Source organism: Onychomys torridus, chromosome 16, assembly GCF_903995425.1.
Source record: "Onychomys torridus chromosome 16, mOncTor1.1, whole genome shotgun sequence".
NCBI classification, from domain to species: domain Eukaryota; kingdom Metazoa; phylum Chordata; class Mammalia; order Rodentia; family Cricetidae; genus Onychomys; species Onychomys torridus.
Window position 1 is genome coordinate 20,130,906 of NC_050458.1, and position 22,891 is coordinate 20,153,796.

Here is a 22,891-nt window from a genome sequence, read left to right on the forward strand (position 1 = left end):
CCAGAATCCACTAAGACAAGTTCCAGCCAGGTGAATGGCATCGTCTTTGCAAAGCCAATGAAGCTAGAGACTCTGACACATTCAAAAGGAGAATAGAGAGACCTGCAGGCCCTGGTTAGATTTTGGTCTTTATCCCAAAGCCAATGGAATTGGGACTCAGCTTCTGGTAGTCTCATCCACCTGTCCAGTTGCAGTCTAGGATTCCTCTAGGTCTTTCTTTTCAGAGTCCACACTATGCATAATGAAATTTTTTTGTTCCTTCACTCGCCATGCAACTAATGCTGGCGTCACGTCTTCATCCTCAGGATAAAGTCAACAGTTACCAATATCTGGTAGTCAATGAATTCAGAGGCATAGCAGTTTGAAATGACAAACCCCCTGGAACCCAGGACTTAGAAAATTCTGAGACAGACAGTAAAAGAGTAAAACACTTAAGTCAAAGAAGTTGATCTTACCATGACTAACAATAGCAAATTCGAGTTCTTACCACAGCAGCAGCAAATGTGATTATGACAACTGGCCTAAGATGAAGCAGCTTTGCCTGGGTGACATTAATTCAAATCTTAAAATCCCTTTCTCACGAATAAATCCTATGCTTTCACTTGTACAGCTGATTTCTGGTCATTCACACCTCTTAAACGTCAGTTGTACAGTAAGGAGCTTCCTGACAATAACCTAGTCACTTCATTCTGTCTCAGGTATCTACACAGTAATTGGTGGCCTCTATAGTGAATGGCACGTATGCTCATTTTCTGTCTGTCCCTCACAACAAAAGCCCTGAGTGATAAGAGCAAGGATCTTCTAATGTTATAACCCTCACATAGTGCTTGCCTCCTGAACAGCACTAGTGAACAGTTACTGAAAGGAACACTGAATGAATGAATAGGGTGCCCCTTTTCTTTCAAGCATTCATCTCTCCTCCTCTCTGGTGTTTGTTTCCCTCTACAAGGCTGCTTCTGATATCCCTGCTTAACAGAGAATTGTAAAGCCTGTAATCATACACTCATATGCAAGCTTTTCCATCAATGTATATCTCTACATTTTTTTCCCTAGGTAAAGAGACTCTAGCTTTCATCAGAGAATCAAATGATCCATATGTGTTAGGGACTGCATATACCCCAACCAACTTAGATGTTGATACCCTGGTACCCATAAGAAACTGTTGGACATGAGGGTTTGAAAGAATCAATTAAGGTTAAATGAGGTCCCAAAGATGCATCATTAATCCAATATGGCAGGTGTTCGCATAAGAAGGGAGAGAAACACCAGAAATGCATATAACACAGAATAAGAGGCTACCTCAAGCCAAGGAGAAAGAGCAAGGTTAGGAAAAAAAGAAGCCCACTGGAACCATATATTCCATGAGACACAATGAGAAAAGCTGATCAAGACCTTTAAAGTCTAACTCTACAGGAAGGTGTCTAAGGAAAGGAAATAAACCTGAGTTTCCTACCCAAGCCTTGAGGTTTGTATTGCATTTCATAAGCCTTAGAATCTATATAGCACACATTATGTTAAACACAATTTAGTCTCTTGGGGTCAAAGAGTCTTCACAGTGTGGCAGTTTTCTCATCTCCTGTATTAGGTAAGGACTTGGATTTTTATCAGTAGCAGCTCTGGGTGCCTCTGCAGGGTTTGAAATGGAAAAAAAATCTGTTGTTTGAAGACTTAAAAACTGATCCTATCTCCATGGAGAACACATCTACAGAGTAAGAAAACGAAAGTTGGAAAAACTAAGTTTAGAGGTGTTTAGATTGTACAGATGAGAAAAGATGAAGGCCAAAGCCAGAACAAAGGCAATCATGATGGAAAGGGGTTTGTAGATCATGCATTTAGGTCCAGGGTTTGAAATCCCTTTCTATGAAGGGACAGGCAGTAACAGTTTAGACTTTGCAGATAATACTGTTTGTTAGAACTGCAGAAGCTGACATTCATGATACATAAACAATAATGTGTAAACTAATGAGCATGAATATATTGCAACAGAACTCTATACAGGCCCTCATTTGTTGACCTCTGACTTGCACAGGAAAATGAGTTAACCGAGGAAATTGACAGGATGTGGGGAATGGGGGTGTTGGGAGATACTGTTTTTATACACTGTGAAGATATGTCTCTGTTTTACCTCATCTGCCTAAGGTGCCTTCTGATTGATTTAATAAAGAGATAAATAGCCAATAGCTAGGCAGGAGGGAGTACACAGGACTTCTGGGCAGAGATCAGAACTCTGAGAAGGAATCTGAGAGGCAGGGGTTTGCCATCAAGATGCAGAAGAAGTCAGCAGACTTATAGCATGGAGGCGAGGTAACAAGCCACATGGCAGAATGTAGATTAATATAAATGGGTTAATTTAAGTTATAAGAGCTAGTTAGGAATGAGCCTAAGCTAAAGACAAGTTTTCATAAGAAATCTCCATGGCATTATTTGGGAGCTGGAGGTCCAAAGAAAGTCTGACTACATGAGGGGAATTCAAGGTTTTGTGATCTTCATGTTCTCCACATTTGGTTCCAGAGTCATAAATTCATTGAGTCACAGTACACTGTTTATAAAAGTAACTCATGAAAATTGCATGGTTTAGCAGCAGCATTTTTATTGGGATGGTACTTGGCGAGTCTGTGTAGGGTCATGACAAGATGAAATGGACAAGACTGGAATTTCCAGTTGCAGTTCAGCCATGACTTTGTTATAGTTTCCTTTTCTTGCCTCTGGATATAAAGACTCTTTTCTTTTGGCATGGAAATCATCACTTTCATATAATAATGACTGCACATTTAATAAATATTGCCATACATCAATAATGTGTCCAACAGCCACTGAGAGATTCTTTCCTATCTGAAGATCCTTAAAGTCTTATCTATGTTTTACATGTTCCCCAAGCCACTTTTATGCTTCTGCTTATTTTTTTCATATATGTTATTTTGTGAAACATACATCACCCTTCTTTCTTCTAAGGATTATTCACTTTCTAATCTCAACAAAGTTTTATGTTAAAAAGCATCATAGAGAATTTATTCAAGCCAAGAACTAAGGCATTGCTTATTCAGCCTCATGACAAGAAAAGAACACATCACAGACTTGCATTATCAGAATACAACCACAGTCAACTTCAACCAAAGACCAAAGATTTGCACTAAAGAGCCATCAAAATGTCTTATGACTGCTATGCAAAACCAAAAACCATCCAGAGAAAAGGTTAGAATAAAATATGCCAAATACTCATAGTGGCTGTATTCAGAAGGTAAATCCATGGATAATCTTTTTGTTTTTCTTTCCAAAGGAGATATAAAATAGGCATGTGATGACAATTGTTTTAAAATGTTAATTGAAAATAGGGTAATGTTGCTGTGTTGCATAACTTCAAAATTCTTGAATTTCTAATATTATCTTGCTCTGCACAAGCATTTATTAAATTAGGTTCTTAAAAATTTATGTTTGTAAACTCTATTTCCTGGACTAAACTTACAATGTAGCTATAAAGCTCAATACATTATTTTTTTCCTCCATGACTATTGAATGGCTTGTATCTGACTAAATATTTCCATGAACTCAGTTCTCCTCAGTTTCCCATTTCTAATGCAACCTTCTTTTCCTTACTCACCTACTAACAAATAAGCCTAGTGTGGGCTCATCTTCCTACCAGAAGTTCAAATGTTGAGAGACAATTATCTTTCAGCACAGTAGTTCTTTTTCTGCCCCCACCCCAGGGGATCTTCAGCCCATAGCTCCCTCCCTGGGAGCTAAAGTTCAGATGCCACAATGAAGGACAAGAGGCAATCTTCTACATAACATGAGCAGACCCATGGCTAAGCTGTTGTTTGACAATTGGCTGTCCCAAAGAGCCAAGTTAAGCAACAGTAAGCTGTCAGCTCCATTCTACTCTCATGATGAACTGTTCGGTAGGGGCAGAATGAGAGGAGAGAGAGCTAGTAAGGGTGGAAAGAGACAGCTGTGTACCAGCCCTTGGGGATACTCCTCCATTCTAACTTTAAAAAGAGCCACTCAGCACAAAGGAACAGATGGGGAAGGTCTCTGGGAGCAGTCAGCACACTGTATGCTGGAATCAAGATTCAAAAAGCTGCAATCTTAGTGCATAAACACACAGAGCATTCCTGAGACTGCCAGGTCTATATTCCATAGAATATTTTTCTACATGCCTTTTATAAGTCAACTACAATCTGTTTCTCTAAAATACATTTCCCAACCTCAACTGTAAAGATATATGTTCTTGCCCCAGGAAGTTCCATAAACAGAAACATTCTTTTAGAAATTTGAATGCATTATTGGCATGCTCATTTTTGTCAAATGCACAAGAAAGGTGGTTAGGAAACTTGGGCTTTATTTTGTATCCCATTATATGTTGTTCAGAAAGCCTGATACTACTAAAAAGATCTGAGTTGAATCAACAATTATTTTTAGAGCATCTACTAGGTACCAGGTGTTCTATGAATTCAAATACATCAGTGGGGGGGGGGGGAAGCAATATTAAAAATTTCATAGGAAAAATCTGTTTAAAAGAATCCTCTTTAGTAAATGTAAACTATACTATAAGCACTTATATCCTTGACTTTCATGGAAACATCACAATGAAACACATTTTGACATGAGAATACCTTAAAGAAATAAAAGGGATGGAATAAAAAAACATGGGCTCTGGACCTACATGTTATAATTCAAATGCTGGACCTTCTCCAGATAATCAGCTCAAAAAAAAAAAAAAAATCCTTCCTTCACTTTTCAAACTTGGCTCTTCCAAGAGAAAAGAACCTTGTACCTCAAGTATTATAAAACAACATTTAAAAAGAACAAGTGTGGGGAGGGAAGACTTGCAGAAATAAATGGGAGAAGAGAGGTAAAGCTCAACTAAAATATAAAATTATTCTCAATACTGTAAATGAAATATTGAAAGATATATTACATCTACAACATAGGGTACTAAAGATTTTTTAAAAACCAGAATAGTCTTGAAATTTTAAAAATAACAGTAGAAATGTTAAATGCTACAAAAGCTAAAATAAAAATAAAATAATAGGAAACAAATTTTAAAACCGGGGAAAAATAGCAAACAGAATTTTATAAATAGGATCCAGTACAACAATTTATTACATCAAAAACAGGAGATAAAGAATGAATAAAAGCCAGGTGGTGGTACCGCACATCTTTAAATTCCAGCACTCAGGAGGCAGAAGCAAGTGGATCTCTGAGTTTGAGGCCAACCTGGCCTACAGAGTAAGTTTCAGGACAGCCAAGGCTACACAGAGAAATCCTGTCTCAAAAAACTGAAAAAAAAAAAAAATATATAGACAAAAAAAAAAAAGACAAAAGAAAACCAAATAAATAATTCAAAAAAAGCTCAGAAATTAATGGCATGTTTCTAATTTCAAAGACCAACATATACCAAACAACAGATGTAAGCAGACTTGTACCAGTGTGCACTCCTATGAAGCTCCTGAACATTATGATTATAGTGAACATTTAATAATTTCAAGGAAAAATACATTTCATAGAGATACATGATCAAGAACCAAAATGAATTCAGATTTCTCATGTTTTCAAGACTGGAAATAAGATGCTAAACCCTTCAAAATTGTAAGGAAAGAAAATTTCCAACTTAAAAAAAAAAACAATCAAGTTATCAGTTAAGCATAAAGGGAGAATAAAAGTTCTTTTCAGTGAGCAAGGTCTCTAAAGCACACCTCCAGGTACCTTCCCTCTTTGGAAAGAATTACAAGAAGCTGGGGGATGGGCTCTACCAAAACCAAGGTGAAAACAAACTAGAACAGGAAATCTAACCCTGAGACTTCACAAAAGTTCAAATCGCAGTTCCTGGCATATAGAGAACACCTGTCTATATCTCCATGTAAAACAATGAATTATGTTTTATTACTTAAAAAACAAAACAAAACAAAACAAAAAAACCCCAAAACCCTACTTAGAAGTGTTAGCCATAGAGGTTCCTTTGGGTCTAACTGTAAGAAATATAGTGCTTCTAAATGGTAACTGAATCAAAGATTCCATAACAGGAAGACCAAAAATGACCTAACAACCTTCATACTACACAAAATAGAAGTAAACAACTGTGAAACATTAGGGGGTCACTAGATAAAGAAGACTAAAGTGACACCCTAAAAGAATGAGAGGTGTAGAAAATCTTGTAAAAAGAATACATTGAAAATTAGGATGAGACATCACAGCAGTGATCAATAAGGACAGTAAGTGCAAATAGGCAAATGCGATGACAGTGAGTCAGGCTCACTGGAAAGCATGTTACAGTACATTTCTGACTTAACTTGAATGCTGTCCTTATGTCACAGAGACCTGCCCTACCATCCAATGACAACACATTTCAGGCTAATCTGTGTGTTTTCCAGTGCCTTTAACAATGACCACAAACACCCCACAGCCCAGAGCAAACAGAAGGTGATGACACCTTCCAAAATTTGAACAACAATGCTTGCTCTCTTCAGACTCCCCATCATTGGCCCAATTAAGTGCTTTGGTTATGGGACAGAAGGTTAATCAGCCCCTTACACTCAAAAACATGCAAAGAAATGTTAATTAATATTTTATTATTTTTATCTAGTCTAGGTGTGATCTACTAGACTAGCAAGTTCTATTCTAGATAATGATAGCATGTGTTGTTCTAGGTATAGTCGTTTGCTTACAGAAAGCCCAAGGAATGCTGACTGTCCTTGGATGAGATATTGGGTATGTCTGAGTAGTAGATACGTTTAGTAGCAACAAAGCAAACACTGAAGGAGTTAGACTTCTCATATGATCATTTTCTACCTTGTGGTGATCTTGGGGAAATATTTAATTCCTATGGCCCTTATCTTTTTCATGGAGGAAGTGGAAATAACATTAAAATCTATTTCATAAGATTATTCAGAACTGCTACTGACCATCAATCAGGGTTTACTGGCTAAAGAGTATCGTGATTGCTATTATGACAAGTGTCTAAAAGCTGAGTTGTTATAATGCTCATTATTACTATTAGTTTCTTATTTGTTTTTATGATGCTTCCCCCCCCCCCCCCCAGGGGTACTATGAAGATTTTAATATTCAGGGAGAAAAAACTTTAAAGTTTAATTATAATTTAGTTTGGCTATTCAGAAGCTTTGAAGATCAATGAAGACAAAGTAACATTTAAAAAGTGAGGAAGAAAAAGAGTTCAACCTGTCATCATATTGAGCCATTAACTAGGCTTTTGCACCATCACACAAGCTCCAGTTGCTGTGTCCTTAATTTAAAACAAATTCTGGATCCCTTGGAAATAACAATACAAATTCTATAGACAGCTATTAATACCCCACTTACAAACACCCCCAAAGTGGGCTCTATGCCACTCCCACCACAGAAGTTACAATAAGAAGAATCAAGCCACCAGTTCTGAATCTCAGCTCTGCTACCAAGTGATGTGACCTTGAACCAGGGGCTCTTCACACCATTATTTCTGAAAAGGAACCCTGAGTTCTGCTCCAGCTGCCAGCTGTAGCTCAAACAAGAAACAGTACTTTGGAAAGCTCTGTGCCCTGTGAAGCCAGGCTATGTGATTTTAACAACAATGGTCTTGGGGTAAGCCCCAGCAAACACATGGATGCCAAAGCAACCAGCTACTGGGATTCAGAAACTGGCCAGGCAAACTACAGTCACAGGGAGGCAGGAGTTCCAAAGAGCTGCTTAGTGGTAACTGACAGATCTCATTCCTAACATGCAGAGAGGTGGCCTCAGAACTCTGGAAACCGAATCTTAATGCAGCTAAGAACAGGAAGATGCCCTGGAAAGAGAAGGAAATAGAGATTGACTTCCTTCCTTCCTTCCTTCCTTCCTTCCTTTCTTTCTTTTTTTTTTTTTTTTTTTTTTTAGCTGAGGATAGAACCCAGGGCCTTGCACTTGCTAGGCAAGCGCTCTACCACTGAGCTGAATCCCCAACCCTAGAGATTGACTTTCTATCCAGGTGAAATTGTAAAGTTGATCAGGTTTATTTTCAACCTGTTTTTCACCTTTCTTCTCCCACTACCCCTATTTTCCCTTGTTTCTTTTATTCAACCCCAGACCACAGGATCAGAGTGCCCCCTTGAAGTATATCCTGATAGCTGACATAGCCATACCTAAGCCACAACAGTGGAGGTTGACCCACCACACAAAATGGAAGAAAATGGGAAGTCCCCTCTTCTCCTCTACCTGAGAATAAGAAGCCTTCTTGTTCCATCCATGTTCTGCTTAGTTATTGCAGAATAAAGAAACAGGAATTTTTCATTTTAAAAGAAAATTATGTAAGGGTTAGGGAGTTAAGAGAACTGACTGCTTTACCAGAGGTACCAGGTTTGATTCCCAGCACCTACATGGAAGCTTAAAACCATTTATAACTCCAGGTCCAGGTGATCTTGTGCCCTCTTCTGGTCTCCTCCTGTACCAGGCATGCATGTGGTACACAGACATATATGCAGACAAAACACCCATAGACATAAAATAAAATAAATGAATAAAAGAAAATTGTATAGATGATCATATCTTAATCTAGTATTCCCAAAGCATGATTACATAGAAAGTGAATGATCATTTTCTTAGTTCCAACAGCATCTCTGCTGCTTACCATCTGTGTGACCATGGACAAGCAGTCTATCCTTTTGCATTCTCTTCCTTTTGTACATGGGGATGATAGTGATCCCTACCTGACAGGATCAATATGAAGATGAATAAGTTCATATGTGACACTTAGAACAGGGCATATTACATCACTCAGAGGTTAACTTTTTAATAGCTATGAATTTATTTTTCAATTACAGTATTCCTTTTCTGGCCCCATTTACAGTGCCTTCTCTTTTAATCTTCTCTCTCCCTTTGTATCTTCAAATATTACCTCTTCATTAAGTTAGTTCATGCACTCTTAGAAAACAGTGCTTTCAAGTATTTCCTACCAAAACAAACCCCTACATTTCAACTTGTTTCTGGTCCAGTCATAGTCCATTGTTTTCTTCCTTCTAATTTCTGGCCATGCTTATGACCCCTGAGACATTGATCTTGCTCATTATAACTAATGGTCCCTTCTTTCCACGTGCACATGGTTTCTTCTTCTCATTTCCATCCAAGTACATCAAAAATAGTTTCCTTGTACTAAGGAGAGTCCTGGTAAGTCAAGTGCTGGCCATGCAAACAAAATGACTTCAAGTTTGGTCCCTAGAATACAGGCAAGATAATGTGGTTGTAAACCCAGCACTGGGGAGACAGAGACATGCAGATCCCTGGAGTTTGCTGGCCAGCCAGACTAGCATAATGGACAAGCGCCAGGCCAATCAGACAACTTGTCTTAAATACCATGCAGATGTCTCCTGAGGAACATCATCTGAAGTTGGTCTCTGGTCTCCCCACATACATGCACATATGTATGAACATAATATACACTGAAAAGAATAATTTCTTCTCTTGATGCCCACTAACTTCTTGAACTACCACAATGCAGACTTGCTTCTGCATTTGACTTCAAAATCTCTTGTTCCTTGCTGAAGCCAGTAGGCAGGTCTCAGAACATGCTCATTGGTTGATTGTACATACAAAATACTGACACTAGACTGATTCCACTGGGTGCTTCTTCCAATCTCCTGAAAAATTCTCCTCTTCTCCCCTCTGGAATGCTGCACTCATGGACTTTTCACATCAGTATCTACTGCTTTTGCCAACATACTCTCTTTCCTTAAATGTACGCACAGAAGCACACGAGAAAGACAGTGTGTGAACATATGGGTAAGGCATTTGACAGGGAAAGAATAAGAACAGATAGGAGAAACTCAAGGTCCTGTTGTAATCCCAGGAGGATGAATCCAAAGATTTCTTAGCCACAGGGTGTGTTCCTGGAGAGAGGGCCCAGCTGTCTTGAAGGGCCCTGAAGCTGGGGAACTTGGATTCCCTTGTATCGTCTGTGGAGAGCCCCTGAAGAGTTAGGATTAATTATGTATCTATTGTTCCTTACAATTAAATAATTTCCAACCCTGGCTCTTTTCCTCTGGAGAACATTTGTAATGGCTGCCCTCTCTATGGTTCCATTATTACCATCTGTATTATTCTGTTGCTGTGATAAAATACCACGACCAAAGCAACTTACAGAAGAAAGAGTTTATTTCGGATTACAGTTCTACAGGGATGTGGGTCCACCAAGGTATGGAAGTGGCAAGCACAGCAGCAATAACAGGAAGGTGAGAGGTCATACCCTTCACCATAAAGGGGAAGCACAGAGCACAAACTGGAAGTGGTGATATCTTTTTAACCTCAAAGCAAGTCCCTAAATGTAAATGCCAGCACTTCTTTACCAAACCAGAGTCTCCTGATATGGCCAGTGAAAAATGAATCAGCACCATGGCATTCATGGGATGGAGGGGTCCCAGTAAGACTGAGGCTGAGACAAGTTTATTCCAAGCAATCAAGACTTTGTATATCCTTATCAGAATCAGAGAATAATGGTAGTTGCCAGGATACAATGACGTTTCCAAGCTATACAAGGTGTACAAGATTAATGTCTGAGACTAATTGTCCTGTCAAGTTTCTATATACTTCATGGATGTCTAAGGAATCCAGAGAAACACAGGCAGCCTGAAGGCTTCCTGCATGAGAGAGTGCCTTGATTTCTCAGGAACTGAAAAGCAAACATTGCCCCAGGAGGCATGGACTCTAACCAGAAAAACCTATGACACATGCCTCTCCAGGAAGCTAGACCAGGTCAACTTTGTGATTCTGTACACCCAATGATATACTTCCTCCAGCAAGGCTGGACCACATAAACCTAACCAAACAGTACCACCAACTAAGGACAAAATACTCAAAGGCTTGAGACCAAGAGGGCCATTCTCATTCAAACCATCACATCTTACTACAGCTTCCTCCCACACTATTTTTTGTCATTGCATATTATGGCCAACCTTTCCATAGATGTTCAACAACAAAACAAAAATATACAGTGACTTCTAGAGGCATGCAAGGTGGTGTGAGATGCATCTGTGCAAACATCATAGCTTCCTCTGATACAAAGAAAAAGGGTGCAGTTTGCTCTCATAGCCTCCTTTGCCTAGGTCCAACTATTTTGGTTCTGATACACTTAAAAAAAAAAAAAAAGAACATGAATTTTGCTGTTGTTTTAAGACAAAGTCTCACAGTGTAGCTCTGGCTGTCCTGGAACTCATTATGGAGACCAGGCTGACCTCAAACTCACACAGATCCACCTGCATATGCCTCCCAAGTGCTGGGATTAAAGGTATGGGCCACCATATCTGGCTAGAGCATGAATTTTAAATCCCTGATTCAATTAATATCCAGGAGGGAAAGACTCAATGGCCCTAGAAGCTTTTATACCATCTGGTGCTATTTATGAGGTACAAATTATAGAAGACATACAATAAGTATCTCTTATCTAAGAAAAATAGAAAATTTCACCAAATACAAGTTGTATACACAGGTGATCTTGGATGGCAGAGTGGGCAAACCATGGCAATAAAAGCCCAGACATGGTGTTTCTTATGAAAATGAGGCAAAGCAAAAGTGTAGTGAGCCAGGATCACGACAATTTATTAGAGACTTGCTCCAACTCAGAAGAAATATCCACATGGAAGAGTATAATTACTATCTTATTTTTCTACTGTCCATCATAAATCACTAAGATTTCTAAAAGATAACTAGTAACCTAAAGTCAAACTACCAAAATGGGACATGCCAACATAAAAACAATACAAAGTGAGAAAAATGCAGGAACCTTGATATATAACGAATATGCCCACAAAGCCCACTTTGGCTGAGGAATAGTGGTGTAGATTTACAAAAAAAAAAAAAAATGTTTTGTGATGAATCCAGATTGTCTCAGGAATTATGTGGGGTGTGTGTGGATCACCTATCTCACCTACAAGAGGTCAGGAGAAGCTATTTGTGAAAGTGCAGCCCAGTCGCAGTAAGATAACCAAGCATTTTGAAGATGAGATGACCACCAAGAAGATCAGCAGTGATGGAGTGGAACCAACAGGAGCCCCCAAGACAGACAGTGTGAGCTGCAGTGGGCGGAGCCAGAGAAGTGACCCAAGCCCTTTGGAGGAGCTCAGCTCATGAACGCATCCCAGACATTGAACTTTGTGTTACTTACATGGTTGGTAGAACTTTTAAAGTTCTATGTTTTATACTGTGGTATTCATTTTAACGTGCCATCTTGGGGATAAATGAGAAAGGAAAGGTTCTAAGCAAAAAGTGACGTGCTCATGTGTCAAGCTGACCAGGGGTCAGTTGTGATGGCTAGTGTTATGTCATCTTGACACTGGGTAGAACCATCAGAGAGGAGGGGGCCTCGACTGAGAGCGTGTCCATAGGTATTTGGGCTATCTGCAAGCATATAGGGCATTTTATTAATTAATGATTGATGTGGGTGGAGTCACCACTCACCTGGGAGGCCCGGGTTCTATAAGGTTGAGCAAGCAATGTGGAGCAAGCGAGTAAGCAGCAACCTCCATGGCCTCGACTTCAGCTCCTGCCTTCATGTTCCTCTCCTGCTTGAGTCCCTGCCCCCCAACTGCTTTTGGTGAAGGGCAAATAAACCCTTGCCTGGACAAGTTGCTTTTTGTTATGGCATTTTATCTTAACAATACTCCTAAGAATATCCATGCAATGACCCCAGGGCCGTGGCAGAATTCAGGTGCAATTCTACCTCCATATCCACTTCCTAGAGGAGAACGTATAGTTTTTGCAGGTGAAGCAATTACTGTCCTTACTGCATAAATGTACAGCTGATGAGAGACTCGGTTCTCATTGCAAATCACAAGGCTGAGCCTTTCCTCGAGGTTAATCCACTGTAAAAACAGCTAACTTTTCCTTGGGCCACAAGATGGAGTCCAACTCTTCCACAGGAAGAAAACTGTTCCATGTTGGCAGGAAAGACCAGTCCCTTCAGAGACAGTGAATTGTTTCCTTCCCTTTCTAGATAAACTTGGCTTTTGCAAAGATTTTATTTTTATTTTATTGTTAATTAAGTGTGTGTGTGTGTGTGTGTGTGTGCGCACATGTAGGGTTTTGTGCGTGTGACAGCAATGTTTGAGGAGGCCAGAAGAGAACATCAGATCCCACAGAGTTGGAGTTACAGATAATTGTGAACTGTCCATTATGGGTGCTGGGATGCAAGCTCCAGTTATCTGCAAGAGCAGCACATGCTCTTAACCACTGAACTGTCTCTCCAACCACTACACAGATTTTAAATCTCAAATTTTCTCTTTCTGGTCTGTGTGACTGGCAAATTTCCCCCAAAACCAAGCCAACTTTGGCATGTTCTTCTCATATGTTTGCTCTCACAAACATAACAGCAACAAAACTAGTGTCCAGACACTTTCTTACATAACCTACTCAAAAAGCAAATTTAAACCTTTTCTCCTTTAAATGCTAAAGTTAGTGACATTTTTAGGCTATTTCCACTGTGAAGTCTTGGGTATGTACTTGTATAGCCATATCCCTGTCCTCTTCTAATTCTACCCAAACAGCATATTCACATTAATCTAAGTCTCTGTTTGTGTGAGGCCTCCATTATCTGGAGATGATTAATACAGAGAACAAAAATCGAAATTAAAAGCTTATGTGTGAAAACAGTTTATCTAAGAAAACAGTTTGGCAGTTCTGTGCAAGACTGAACATTTTTTTTTTAAATTGTGGACAGGGGATTATGCATGTGTATGTGTGCCTGTGTGCATATTTGTGAGCATGCTCACCTGATGCGTGTGCATGTGGAGGCCTGAAGTTGACATCGGTGTCTTCCTCTATTGTTCTCCCTTTTATATTGTCACTATATGGTTCTTCACTGAGCCTGGAGCTTGTCCTTTCAGCAAGACTAGCCAGCCAATGAACTCCAAGGCCAACTGTCTCTGCCCTCTCTGGTGCTGAGTTTCCAGAGATGGCCACACAAATAGGCTTTATATGAGTTTTCTGGATCTAAACCCAAGTCCTTATACTTGTGCAGCAAGCACATGACCATCTGACCCATCTTCCCCACTCCTGAAACACTTGCTTTAAGAGCAGTTTATGTAACTTAAAAATCCCACTCTTATTCATGCAAGGGAAATGAGAAAGTCACACAAGCTGTAAGAGGTTGTTTGCAGTGGCTCACTAATAACCATCCCTTTTAGAAAGAATCTGTATGTTCTCAATATATACCAGTATTTCTACCCCAAAGATATTGCTCAGGTACCAGTCCAGAATAGCAACAAGATGTATGATACCATTCTGTGACATTCTAGATAAAAAGTCACAGGGACAGACTCTGTGTTGTCAAGGACAAAGGGTGAAAGGTATGACCAAACTTTTCAAGGCCTTTAGATTGTTCTGCATCCTCATTGGACTGTTGGTTACAGGAGTATGTGTTTTTTCCAAAAGCCTGAGAACTATGCAGTTTTATTGTATAACAACCATACCTAAATAATCTAAATTTTAAATAGCTTTAAAATATAAATATGAAATCATAAAAGACAGAACAAGAACTAATTACAAAATATCTATCAATGGCTATATTAAGAGAGAGAGAATGGGAGACTACTGAAAATATTAACACAATTGGAATGATACTTGATCTGGAAAGAGAAGGTAAGAAGTTTATTTTATGTCTTCTTCAAACACATTTTGGCTATAATTATAAATATGTGTTAATTTTCAGAGCAGAAAAAGAATCTATTTTTATTTGTTATATAACTTCTCCATCAAAATCTATGCCAGCGGGATGCTATCTTGACTTTTCCTAGCCTAATTGAAAAAGAGATCTTTCTTTTTTTTTTAACCAGAAAATTTTAGGATATCCTATTCCACCAAAGATGTTGCTTAAGCCTTTAGAACATTCTCAGATTTCTCTTGGGCACTTAGTACACTAACATTCTTGCACATTTTCTGCTGCAGAAGAGTTATTTGACCTAACCCAGTCTTATCTTAATTGGGCCACAGACATTTGGCCAGTTTACCAATGTCCTTTCTATATAGTCCATTATCATCTTTCCTGTTTTAAAAGATAGGAATTTCTCTTATTTTGCTTCTATATATCATGTATCTGAGTGATGAATGAAGAGGGCAGGGATGCATATAAAACTGCTGTTTTTAAGTAAGTTTGCAAGACAGAATATTCAGGTCAGAGATGGCACTCTACTGATTATCTTCCTGGAACAATAGCTCCTTGTTGTGAAACTGTCCTTAGCCAGGTATGTCGGCTCCCATATGAATCTCGCAGCAGCTTCAGATTACTGACATGATTGCCACAAGATAAGGTGTGCTATCATTTCCTTGTTCAATGAAGGAAAGACTCACACATCTCAGGAGAGATTCAGAAGCCCCTCATTAGACCAATCCCTTCTGTCTTTTCTGGGGTGGTGGAGCTGCCCTTAAGTTGCTCATGCTCCTTTAGGTTAATCCTCACCCAAGCTCCTGTAAGTAACTCCAAGTAAAGGTACTGGTTCACCAAACTCACTTGGGGTAGAATAATTTCTTTGGTGCCCTTCCTGTGGTAAATAAATATTTTTTTCATGTCTCCTCAGGAAAAGTTAAGTCAATACATTTATGTCTTTTTGTTACCCTGTAAATGCATATCATTGGATTATGAATACATCAACATATGTTTTCAACTGAAGACGTTTTATAATGTATCAGTTACATTTTGTTGATAATATCCTACCCACTATTCTACCAGAAACTATGTCACATGGTTTACATACATTCCTGAGTGTGGCAGGATACTAAGTTGAGACAGACAACCTGACCTCCAGCATACGGCTTAACATTCAATGAGCATTCACTGAGCAAATGCCATACTTAGACTTAAACATGCCCTTGATTATTAAGGCAACACTCCTAGTGTACACATGAGGCCATGTCTATTGGTACTCCTATTGGATTAGTAAACTAAAGAACCTCAGATAATGCTGTGTGTTGCCCAGACACATTCTGAAGTTCCTCTGTACCTTTGCATAACTGTTCAGCATGTCTAGCTATACAACCTGCACATTTAATGTGATCACCACTGCCACTCTAGGCCCCACCATGACAACCATAGGATGGGGAGGTTGAGAAGAACCTAGGAGCAGGCAAGAGCCCTGTTCTGTCCCAGGCTTCAAGGATAGTCAAGGATCACACCCATCCATATGTCAGATCACTTGAGACTTGGCATGTGCTTAAGAGAACAGCACCAACACCTTCCCCAGCAGCCAGGCAACTGAGAAGCAGCAGGAAGCAAAGAAATCCCCCTTGCCAACCTGCTCCTCCAAGCCCCAGAGAGATGGGAAGTTGGCTGTGGGAGGCAGTGAGGCGGGCCACCCCTGTCACTGGCAGCTGCACCATCCTTCTCCGGCTGTACCAGCAGCTCCTTGCACCCACACTTTAGCAAAACCAGACTAAATATAGCCACATTTTCTCTTCGGAGCCAGCTCAGAGAGGGTGGCACTGCTCCATTCCACTTCAGAAAGCCAGGCAGGAACCAGCATGATTTACAAGAGCACAACCTCTCTCACTTGCTCCTGTGGTTTCCAAAAGAGTCACATGCAAGATCCAAATGGACTGGAGAGTGCTGAGGTTTGGCCAAGCCCAGGACAGAGCCCTGGAAAAAGAACATGCTAGAGTTGACTTAGGAGCCTTTTCTTCCACTTTTCTGTCTATAGGGCAAAACAACCACACTACTAGGATTAGAGAGAAGCCTCATTTGGAAGAACACATTATACATACATGTTCCATGCTCTTCATCCACTACCCACCCATAAATCCTAATGAAAGGCTCACTCAATGCTGCTCCTCCTCCATTAGCTTGTCCCTAAATGCCTCGTTTGTTCTCAGACCTCCCACGTTATTGTTGCTTGTGATTTTATTTAGCACTTACAGCACTGAGTGTATTTGGCTTCTCTTTAACCAAATTGTAGGTAGGGGAGGAGGAGGCAGGGGAACAGAAAGACTCAGGTCCCTTCCTTATTACATCTACCACCATATCTGGTGTAGTGCTTTGCACATGGACAGCACACTAATGCTCATCCCCAGGAATATAAAACCGGTCTAAAGACCACAAGTGAGAACTGGCAACAGTCCCCCTTTTCTCCTAATGAATCAAAGGCAGAGCATCTTTGGAGTTCAAGCAAAGGCTTCAGATTCCCAATGTCCTCTCTCTGTGACCACATCACCACAGCAGCCACTGTGACTCAGCATTCACACAATCCCTCCAGGGAAGGTTTCCACGGTTGCCTTCTCTATTCCTGCCCTTGTTCATTCTGGCGTATGAGAACAGTAAGCCAACGAGGAAGAAAGGGCAAGATGAAAGGATTTAGTAAGGGCTGGGCTATGTTAGGCAACCGTGGGATTAGACCAAGCCCTGTCTAAGAGTGAATGAGAAAGCTGCAAGAGCCATGGGAGGGTCAGGAACCCCTGCCACAGCAAGTTTCCAATCAGGGTTTTGAGGCCTGGTTTCTTATTCATGTAGTCACTCCCTAGGAATTTTCAGCGATGAGTAACTAGTCATCATTCTTATTTCAAAAAACAGTGATCAACAGGAGCTGATGAGGCAGGTAACTCAGAGCCGATGGACTAGAAAACAAAATGAAATTAAGCAAAAGAGAAGAAGAAAGGAACCTTTGATGACATGTATAGTGGAAGAGAACTGGAAAAGTTTGGATGGAGACACCCAGAGGGAAGCACACTTACTTCCTCACTGCTTCTACAGGTGAACAGAGTTGGGAGTTCTTCAGCATGGTGGCCAGGATGCAATTCAAACAACTCATAATCCCACTCGGTGATTCACTCAGGTTTCATCCATTCATTCAGAAGGTGTACATGGGTTTGACATCAGACAGTATGAAAAGTAGTTGTAAAAGTCCAGGTGGGATAGCACTGAAGAGCATACAAGGGCAGGGAAGCTACCTCCCCATTGCATGGACAGGGAGATTTCATTAGAGTAGCTCTGGTCCCCCTCTTCATCTGCTTAAGGTCCCTCCTGGGGCGGGCGAGTGGAGAGAGGATAGTCATCTCATGTGCATGCCTGTGAAAGCCACAAGGCACAGGTCACTTAGTCCCTGTCTCCGTTTCTTTGGGGTATACCTGGAAGCAATGGGTATCAGTTCTGGCTACTCTCAGGCTGTCAGTGAGAGAGGAAGTACCTTTACAAGGGTAAGCTCACCCACAGAGCAGTGTGAACACTCTCATTTACTATTTGATCCAGAGTCTGAAAGGTGACCCATATTGGCTTGTGATAAAGGTGGCATTGTCATCTCACACTGTTATTCCTTTCCAGGGGTTTAGTTCTTAAATCAAGGTGGGTAGGTAGGGTCCGCATTTCCTAGTTCTCAAAACCCACTACCCCATGGCTGCTTCTCTTTGCTACAAGTGTCTGTTCTTTTCCTCTATTCCAGTTATTACCTAGTCTTCCAAGAGTCCAGTGGTAAGCAGTGTTTTCCTTCTTACCTCAGAAAAACTACAGAATCTGAATGAGTGGTAAGCTGCCATTTGATAAATGTATGATCAGTAAAGAACAAAACTTCGGATCATAAATGTCATTTAGAGCATACGGCTTTCCATTTGAAATACTTTTCTTGATGGGAGGGGAGCTTCTAGTGCTGAAAATTGGAAGTTATTTTCTTGCCATTTAAGAGGAGCTATTATGTTTGACCTGCCTGCCTGCCATAGAAACACTAAGAGAAGAATGCTCACTCATCCCACTTTGTCAAAAAATACTAAGGATAAAGGAGTAGAGAAGGATCCAAGGACAAGGAGAGGCACCCTTCTTCTCCAGATCTGGGGAATCATTTGTGTATTCATGAAACAATTGTTGTCTCCTTAGTGCCAGGCACTGCTTGGAGACTATGGAAACAAAGATTACACCACCTCTACAGTTACCCCTCTCCCTGTATATGATTACAACTCATTTCTGATGGACAGAATCACATCAATAAGTAGAACTGCCTGTAAGCCCTATGGATGGAGAATGGGTGACTAGAGGTCCTTCTCCATTTAAAAATATTTAACATGACAATACAATCTCAACATTAATGCAGAAGGTAATAAGGTATCCTATCCCATGGTTGTGTGTGTATGGGTGCAAAAACAGAAATAAAACAACTCATAGTTCCACCCAGTAATTGATCACTTTTCAATCATCCATCCATCTATTCATTCATTTGCAGAGGATACACACTGGGCTAAACATAAGACCTAAACATAAGATATGTTATATAAACACCTAGGCACCCATAAATGCAAAACAAAGAAAAGGCCACAATGAGGATAAGAAACAAATAGGACATTTTAAACTCAATTCAATGTGATACATGCATACATACATACATACATACACGTGTGAGCACATGCATGCGTGTGTGTGCGTGTGTGCGTGTGTGCATGTGTGTGTGTGTGCGTGTGCGTGTGCGTGTGTGTGTGTGTGTGTGTGTGTGTGTGTGTGTGTGTGACTGTAGCCGTAAAACATTAAACAAAGGGCACCCCTTTCCATGTTAAATAGAAAGCCACACATTCAGCAAAATGAGTAAGGACCCTACTTGCAATTAACATTTTTACAAGTTCAAGTTTACTTAAGATGAGGATTACGCATTATAAAAACCTTCTAATTTGTTACTAATTAGAGGATGTGGCTGGCATGAACAAGTAAACTGTCAGAGTGTAAAACAGGTGCTAAGCAGTGGGGCTTCCTCTTAAAGGAAAGGAATGACAATAAGTAAAAGTAACATTTATAGTTAACCTGTGTCCTTGGCCCCCTTCTATAAAATCGGTCCTCTATTACACTATTCTCAACAATCAAACAGTAGCAAGCCCATTTTTTTTCTTCTAGATAAAGACATGAAAGTCCAGATGCTGTTACAAACTATATTTCCTTTCCAGTTCCTCTGAGAAAATTCCTCTTTCCCTGGCTCACTATTTCTCAGTGAACATGTGTAAACTGGTCAATGTTTGGTCATGACCTGGGTCGTCTATATATGATGGTCATTCTGAATAAGACGTTTAGCACCTTAATGGTCCAAAGGCACAAAATTCTAATAGTAGCATCTGTACTAGGAGGACAATGCAACTCTGAGCAGCAGATGAAAACAGTAGCTTTGAGTATTCAAATATTGAGGCTAAGGAGGGGGACCCTTCCTTGAATAAATACCTTGAAACTTTCTTTCTATGACATTTGGGCACCCTTATGGAGTCAATTATAAAAATTCCATGAATGTTAGTTGTGCAATCCACTGGCAGTTTTTGAGGGCCTGCTATGGGCCAAGGTCTATGCTATTGCCTGAGAAATTGGAGTGTATGGTCTCCATTCCTCCAATGCCTCAGAGTCCAGTGAAAGACATATTAAGTGTGGTAAGTGTAGGGCAGATTTAAGCACAGGTGCTAGGGAAGAGTCAAGTAGGAGGTCCCCATGACTTGGAAAGGCAGAAGAGCAGAAGGTCTGGAATGGGTTCCTGGAGGAAATGTTCTCTTTCCTAACATTGATGACCATCGGAAAATATCAAAGAAGGGCCTACTTCATGATGAAAGAACTCTCTTTGCCAAAACTACAGGCAGGAATCCTTTGCAGTGCAAGTTTAAAACACTTCCCTTCACCCATTTACTTCAATCCTCTCCTCCTTGCGATTCAGACCCAGGGACTCCTGTCTATGACATAGGCATTTCAGGCAAGGAAGTCACTAGAACATAACATAAGCTCTTTGAAGTCTACATTCACTTTTCAGAACCCTTGTTTTTGTAAGGTCTGGTTTTACTGGTACAATCACCCACAAGGCAAGAAATATGACGAATTCTATTCTATAGTTCTCAGAGTGAACAGGAAATTATCTTTAAGAACACCATGGACTGCCAACAAGTGGAAGGGAGTGTCCCTCACTTAGAGACACAAAAGAGAGATCATAATCAATGTCACCTGATGGGTAAGGTGAATAGATGGTGGAAGATAAACAGATTTTCTTCTCAAGCTCACTAGTGGACTCTGTATTGGCTTTCTGTTTCTATGGCATATCTATCTATTGATCTATCTATCTACCCTAAATCTATCTATCTATCACCTATCTCTATATCTATCAATCTCTATATCCTTTCAATCTATCTATCTATCTATCTATCTATCTATCTATCTATCACCTACCTATCTACTTAACTACCTGAGAGAAGGACAGGTGCTTGTGTATTGGGGAGTTGATCATTTTGGTTGGTACAGTTGAAGAAGCTGAAAGTAAAGGCATCAGGCTGAGAATCTCTGATCTTGAGATGGCCCAGAGGCCTGAATTTGCAGGTGTTGAGCATGTGAGCTGGGTTGTTGCTACTTCAGAATCAGAGTATTTCACTTTCTGTCTCCTAGGACAGAGAAGTGAGACAGAAGCAAGAAACCTTGTAGGTTTTTCTTGTCTGTAGCCTACAAGGAACCGGTTCATTTCCCTTTGGCAAGCAGCCTGATGTAGCTGGCAACTAACTATGCCTTCCTTTTCCTACTTCAGGTCCCCTCTAGCCCTAAGTGCACTTGGGAACCATAATTCTGGAAGTGAAGGTAGGTTCCCCATGTAACCCTGCACTCATATTTCATCTCATTATAGAGGTACAATGAGACCTCTAATTTGACGTCAGACACCCTTCTTGTCCACATGTCCCTTTGCCCCTACGAACTACCCTGAACAAAAAGTCTGTGCTCTAAAGTAAGTGGAAGTGAAGTGAAAACTAGGGTCCCTCAAAAATTGCCTGACCCAACTCTTAACCAGAGTTCAAAAGAGGCAGGGCTGTGCAATCAAAATGACAAATCAAATTCGAAGTTCAAAATTACGCGAGGAAAGAGGAAGGCAGTCTTCAAAGAATAAATTTTCCCAATCCAAGCAGCTGGCTACACCTCGATCCTGTGAACTTTTCGCTATCCCTGGGCAGGACTACACAGGAACAGGTGTGAAGACACCCTCAATCTTGGGGCATGCCTGCTGCAGCCACTGCTGGGTACGTACAGCAAGGGGTCCTCGACCCAATGGCAGTCTCAGCCTTCTGGATGACGCACCTGGCTAGGGTCTTCTCCCACGTTTGAATGGCAAAGCCAGCACCCCCAGCCTACCCTCACTGGAGGGGACAGGGAAAAGGGCAAGTCAGGGCTAAGCCCTCGCGCTGGACTTCCCCGCTTTCTACCCATTTCCAGCACATTGCTTAGGACTGGGAGCGCTCTCTCCTTTACCTCCTACCCTGAGGTCCTGCGCACCTAAAAGGTCGCTCAAAGGCAAGCGAATCAAGCGCCTCCTGGCCTTTCAGGGCTCAGGTGAGTAGCAAGTGGTAGGAAGAAGAAGGGGCCCGCTCGCCGCCACCCCCTTTTCTCTCCTCCCCGCCAGAGCCGAGCTTCATCAGGGATGTGTGAATTGGGGTGCGCGGCTTAAGAGGGAACTTAAAACGCCCCAAGCGTCCCTTACCTTCCACAGCCATTCTCTCAGAGCTTGCCTAACGCATGCATAATTTTCTTGGCCGAGGTACTCCTCCTGCCCCGCGCTCCCCCCCGCCCCTCCTCTCGCTTTCGCCTAAATATTCTTCGCTCATCTGCTCCAGGACCAACCTGCTGCGGTCACGCAAAGCGAGCAGCCGGCTCCTGCTCCGCGCGAAGCCGCATGGGAATGGTAGTCCGTTCTCTCTATCCCCAACCTGAGAAGCCGCCCAAGTGTCTCTTGGAGTTCAATTTCACCGCCACAGTGAGACTGTATATCTAGACTCAGTGGCATTAGACTGACTACTTTTTCTTCTAGGCTCCTCTGGAGGGAATCTTGAGAGTGTTGGCATTTGAGAGGACTACATCTCCCAGACTGCCATGCGCCTGGTTTCTTTCAGCTTTGAGAGGAGGGACCCTTGATTGAGATCTTAGCTGTCAATTAGAAGCTCTTGGGCACCTAGCGGTCTTTGGGCGGGAGGCGGCCAGGCA

The 22,891-nt window shown here is 41.1% G+C and overlaps 1 protein-coding gene across 3 annotated transcripts in view; it reads right to left on the bottom strand.

The window, feature by feature from the left end:
* The window catches only part of Samd12 (sterile alpha motif domain containing 12), a 428,150-nt gene extending 405,596 nt beyond the window's left edge, over positions 1-22,554 (bottom strand). For all 3 annotated transcript variants that reach the window (XM_036208632.1, XM_036208634.1, XM_036208633.1), the window contains exon 1: positions 22,392-22,554. In XM_036208632.1, the coding sequence (XP_036064525.1) occupies positions 22,392-22,404 (13 nt within the window). In that variant the 5' untranslated portion in view covers positions 22,405-22,554. The remainder of the gene's footprint in view (positions 1-22,391) is intronic.
* Positions 22,555-22,891: the final 337 nt, after the last annotated feature.